Below are 6,000 nucleotides of genomic sequence, written 5' to 3' on the forward strand. Positions count from 1 at the left end.
GAATCAACGAAAATCATGGTTTCAGCTTAAAAAATCTTGTTAAATGTCAAACTAAAAAGAATTTCACCTACATCTTGGATGGCACCAGGGTGGGTAGAATAACAGCACAGGATAACATGCAGATTGCAAATCAGTGCTTTCAATACCCACTGATAACTGACAAACAATCTTGTATTAAAGCTGATGTGTTGTTCATCAGTACCAGTAGATCTTGATTATCACATGACAGTCTGTAACATCAGTATGAGAACCATCTTGCCGGGGGAAAACAACAGCTCAGACCAGTAAAGCATTTCCTGACTGGTTTATGGTGGTCGAAGCTGGTGGACCACCAAAAACCAAAATGTTTACCAAGATGACTAGTAAAGCCAGATAAGAAGCTTAATTGGTGAGGAGGACGTCCAATATAACACACATGCTTGACTGAAAACATCTCTACCCACAATTAAAGGGTAGTGCGAGTGTTCTCAGCATAGAGTATGCAACTCCTCACGATCTCTCCTCCCTCTACTATCAGTCATGATAACATTGCAAGCAATAATCATTTTTCAAATCAAGCAAGACCTACTTGCTTTCCCGGGTTTGGGCCTCTGCAGGAGCTTCTGCACCGTCATCAGGTCCTCAGTCTTCACCGCTTGAAGTAATTCCTGATCTTTCCCCATGGTTAGTAATTTTTACATCCAAAGCATCCTCTGAATGCGTGAGCAGTGTTGCCCGGAGAGCTCCTCTGCGGATCCTCCCTCTTGCGATGGAGCTGCAGGGTGCGATGATGATGATGATGATGATGGTGGTGGTGGTGGTGATGATGCACACTCGCGGAAGGATGCTCGAATACTATAGAGCTGGTGCAGCTGCTTCTATCAACCACAGATGTTTTTATTCCGACGTCGAGAAGATAATATAGGCAAGAACAGCGACGGACGTTCAATTAACGCATCTGTGATGGATCAGATCTGATCTTCAGTCTGCGTAGTGATTGAACAGTCTGTTCTAGAAAGCCATCACAAGATAAATCGGCACTAATCACGTTTTCGTGGCGTGAGCGGAGTTGATGCGATGCATTCAAATGCAGCCAAGAAATCAATGTTGCTTTAAATTTCCTGGAGCGGCTTTTCCTGGGATCCGTGAGGCTGAGGACGCATCGGTCGGCGGTGCCATCGCTCCGTGGTTCGCGCACCGTTATTTTTCTGCGCTGCGACGGCTCTACACTAGGAGCGTGCGATGTGCGTATCCCCAGCCGTGGATTGGGCTGACATTGCTGTGGTAAATGGCTCCGCTTCATCCAGAGGGCGGACCCGAAGTGTAGGAACACCCCCCTATTCCAGTGCTGACAGCCACATGCTACCAGACTACATTCATGCACTGCTGTAAGACATGCTGTTCAAAACAAGCCTTGCCCTGTAGCTGGCACTGGAAACTGATTCTGCCAAAAAAGGTGAATTGCAGGAGGACGGATATATCTCACCTGTGCACTGTAGATGAAAACCAATTGTATTTTGTTTTATAAAACATTTCTTTATGCTGCTATAGTTATTTATAATTAGTAAATAATCATGCAGCCGTACAGATAGATTGATCTACACTGAAAAAAACATATTAATTGGATTTACTAAATGTTTGTAAGGTGGTTGCAAACAGTTTATATGGGCTGAATTTAAACAAACAAATAAAATTGATTATAATTATAAATTGTTTGCAACCACTTAAAAAAATTGCGAATCCAATTAATCATTTTTTTTCAGTGTAGAACTTAAAAGGACTCTTTACCCCTAAATAAAAATGTTCAGGTTTTACTTACTTCCACGCCTTTTTAAGTTTTCCTTTTTCTTCTGTTGATTGGAAAGCTGCAACCACTGATATTCATAGTAGGAAAAGCAAATACTATTGTAGTCAATGGCTACTTGTTTCCAACATTTTTCAAAGTAACTTATTTTGTGTTCAACTGAAAAATAAATCTCAAACAAGTGTCAGACAAGTTAATGGTGAGTAAATGATGATGACAGATTTTTGGGGGGTGAATTATCCCTTTAATACTTGATTTGCAGTTCCTTCCAACTAAAAACAAAACCCAAGTAATTAGCTAATAGGTAAATATGACATCAACATTGAGTAATTTTTCATTTTAAGGTTACTTTGCAATATTTCATTTTTAAATGTTTCACTCAAATTGTGCAGCGATAAGTTAAGTCATGCTTTAAAAGTCCATATACCTTACAAACATTAAAATAAAGTAAGAAACAGAATAGATTTCTTGCTAAAGGATTAAATAATTCCAATGCAGAGGTGCCTAACCAAACACATTGACTATACTTTGTATATAAAATAAACAATGACATTAATGATCATTGTTATTTCAACAGAAATGGGTCATTTTGAGTAGAAAAGGAACTCCATATGTCATAACAAAATCAATGTGCACGATGAAAAATTACTGATGGGTAGACCAGTGTCAGAAATTAAGTAGGTTTTATTAAAACAATTTATTTATGTATTCAAAGAATCACAGAATGAAAAAAAGTCTAAGAGGTACTAAACAATTACAAAAAGCTTAAAAATATACTTATAAGTTTAATTCAATACCTTGTAGATTATATATTTTAATGAGTAGCTAAAGATGAAAATATTCACACTAAAACTGATCTTAGTAACTGGATAAGTTGAAACATTTAATAATATGGTTAATGTTTTAAAATATAAACAAATATTATGAAAACACTTTTACATCTTTTACAATTTTTTTACTTTTACATTTTTAATGAAGCAGTTTTTAATTTTAGTTAATTTTCTATGTATTACTATTAATAAATGTAACATTGTATGTTCAAAATGCATGAGCATAGCAAATGAACAGCTCCGTTTTATGAAATAATGAAATAAAATACAATGCCTATAATTACTGTAGTTAATATTAAAGGCATAAACTAAGGCTAACTAATGGAACCTTATTTTAAAGTGTTTCCAAGTACTTGTAAACGAATAGATACTAGTTTAAAGGAATGCTGTCATTCTGCACTTATATTTGATGAAAATGAAAACACATACACATAAGGCATAAAATAACACTTGCAGTTTTGTTTTGCTTACCTCTCAGACCCAGCAAAGGCTGTCAGTTATTCAGTTTGAAGGAGCCTGAAGATTACAAAGTAGGGTACAAAAAGAGTTTGGCTGCATGAAGCCTGCAAAACAAAACTGTCCCCTGAATGCCCAGCCAGCTTTATTGTCTTTACTAGATGGGGAGCCTTAAGTCAAAGCACAATGACTCTCTTTCAGAGCAGGATCCAGTCATGATTGTCATGTTCTCTTCACAGATACTTAACACTTGATTTACCACCTTTAAAATTCTATGCGTGTTTTAAGTAGTTTGTTGGAAATTTCAAACATTTGAAATGAACTGTTCAGCATATGAGAAACATTTTACCCAAATAGTTTCGTCATTATATACTAAATAATAATAAAAATATACTAATTAATAATAAAAAAAAGAAATCAGCTATTAGTACCAAAGGAGGGGGTGGTAGATGGTGGGTGGCTGAGGCGGTGTTGGATTGGAATGACATGAGAGTAAATACTTACACAATTTTAATTGTTAACATTAAATTACTATTCTATAACTAAATAACTCTATAATTAAAATGCTTAGTAGTTCTGAAAATTTGATTTAATCATATCATATCAACCGTGTTCGATTGATTTAGCAGTAAACACTTTGCCTAAACATTAAAATGTTTATATATATATATATATATATATATATATATATATATATATATATATATATATATATATATATATATATATATATATATATATATATATATATATATATATATATAAATGCAAATGTAGGAATTGTGTCCAGGGGCAGATTTAACTAATAAATGAGGTATGCGGTCGCTTAGGGCCCCAGGAAATTTGGGGACCCCAAATAAATATCTAGAAGTATAAATTATCCCTATAAACTATATACTCTAAAACCAAACAGTGAACTTTATCAAATGAAATGAGTGTAGTGAACTTAAAATTTACTGAAAGTTTATTCTGCTCATTTGAAAAGAGTTTTGAACTCAGTGTTGAAGGTATTGTGTTAATTAAATACCTCATTCCTTCAACTTAAATTGAGTAAGTGCACAGTACTCATATAAATTAGTTTTTTTTTTAACTCAAATGGTTTATAGCAATCGGTTTCCTCAAACGGTTTGAGTTGCTTCAACTTATTGGGTTTTACAGTACTCAGTTAGTTTGAGTTCTCTTCATTTACTAGGTTTTACAGTACTCAGTTGGTTTGAGTTCTCTTCATTTATTGGGTTTTACAGTACTCAGTTGGTTTGAGTTCTCTTCATTTATTGGTTATACTGTGCTCATATGTTTACTCAAATGGATTAAGTTCACAGTACTTATTTGGATTAGTTTTTGAACTCCAATGGTTTGTTGCAATCCGTTTCCACAAAAAGTTTGAGTTACCTTAACTTTTTGGGTTTTACAATGTATATAATATAATATAACTATTAAAAATGTTATGTAATTAATTATTATTTAACAAATGAAAATATATAATTTTATAATAATTTAATGTTATGTAATAATAATAATATCATAAAATAAATTATTTTATTATTATTTAACTATTATTGTTATATTATATTTATTATTATTATTATTTATTTATTTATTTATTATTTTAAGTTGTAAATAAATTTTAAGAAAACTAATTATTTAAATAGTAGAGCATAGAAAAGATGTTTTATGTGATATAAAAACACATCTAAATGAATAAAAAATAATATAAAAGTAGAAAGGGTGCATTTTAGGACTGTTGGGCCCCAAATTGTCCCAAAACACCATTAAAATGGGCTGGGTTTTTTGTAAACTTTAAGACGTCTGTGATAGCCTAGATTATTTTGTTTTGTTTCAGCAAAGACATAAAATAGAATTAAGACATGTCTGTGAGATTATGCTTTGTTTTGTAGGGAAAATAACATTTATAATTAATTACATTAATTACATTGAGTTGCGTTGATTCATTTCGTAGCTCTAGTGGATTCTAGTTTCCTTCATATCGACTGACCTGTAAATAAAATTAAATAAAAGTGGAAAGGGTGCATTTTAGCACTGTTGGGCCCCATAGCTGGAATTGCTTAAGACCCCCAAAAAACACTAAATCCGCCCCTGCTAGTGTCTTTTTTCCGAGATGAAGTTTCACCTCAAACATATGATACTTCAGACACGTAGGCCAACTCCAGACATTTCAGTATTGGCTGACTGTGATTCAGCGCCATCCAGTGTAACAAAACAGAAAAATCAGCTCTACAATGCCATAATGACGCATCTCGCAGACCTCTCGTGTTCACTGCGCGCATTACAATGTCAAATATTAGTCCATAGAATTCAGTGAATACAGCGGCGCGTGACAGGCTGTATTCATCTCCTCCGAAACCAAAAATATTATATTTCAATTCATCTCACTTGTGCTAAACCTGTTTGAGGTTTTTATCTTCATTTAAACACAAAAGAAGATATTTTGTAGAAAGCTGAAACCTGTAACCATTGAGTTCTATAGCAGAAAAAACAAATATATGGAACTCAATAGTAACAGGTTTCCAGCTTTCTGTAAAATATCTTTTGTGGCTGTAATGGCATATTCTTCCTGTTCACAAGGAATATTTAAATGTGAAGACTGAAATTGAATAAAGTCAGACAAAGTTTGTCTTTTTATTTTCTGGAGAATGATCAGACACAGACAGCCTCTGTGAGCAAAAGGATCCCAAGTATGGGTTCACATGCATTTGTTTCAGATAAGAATTCTCTACAGCTTCTTAACTCCAAAACAAACTGTAGATTACACATAGTTGTAATATCACATTGATTATAATGTATTTGACCTTTACTTTAGCAAAACCTTAATCAATCAATCAGTCCATAATACCAAATATATAACTGTCAATCATCAAATATCATCAATATAAAACATTTCCATCACATGTTCAACAGAAAAAAAGAAAA

The 6,000-nt window shown here is 33.4% G+C and overlaps 1 protein-coding gene across 7 annotated transcripts in view; it reads right to left on the minus strand.

Moving 5' to 3' along the window:
* caskin1 (CASK interacting protein 1) overlaps positions 1 to 1,253 on the minus strand; it is a 160,919-nt gene extending 159,666 nt beyond the window's left edge. For all 7 annotated transcript variants that reach the window (XM_056453845.1, XM_056453840.1, XM_056453844.1 and 4 more), the window contains exon 1: positions 569 to 1,253. In XM_056453845.1, the coding sequence (XP_056309820.1) occupies positions 569 to 662 (94 nt within the window). In that variant the 5' untranslated portion in view covers positions 663 to 1,253. The remainder of the gene's footprint in view (positions 1 to 568) is intronic.
* Positions 1,254 to 6,000: the final 4,747 nt, after the last annotated feature.

Source organism: Danio aesculapii, chromosome 3 (genome assembly GCF_903798145.1).
Source record: "Danio aesculapii chromosome 3, fDanAes4.1, whole genome shotgun sequence".
In the NCBI taxonomy this organism is placed as follows: domain Eukaryota; kingdom Metazoa; phylum Chordata; class Actinopteri; order Cypriniformes; family Danionidae; genus Danio; species Danio aesculapii.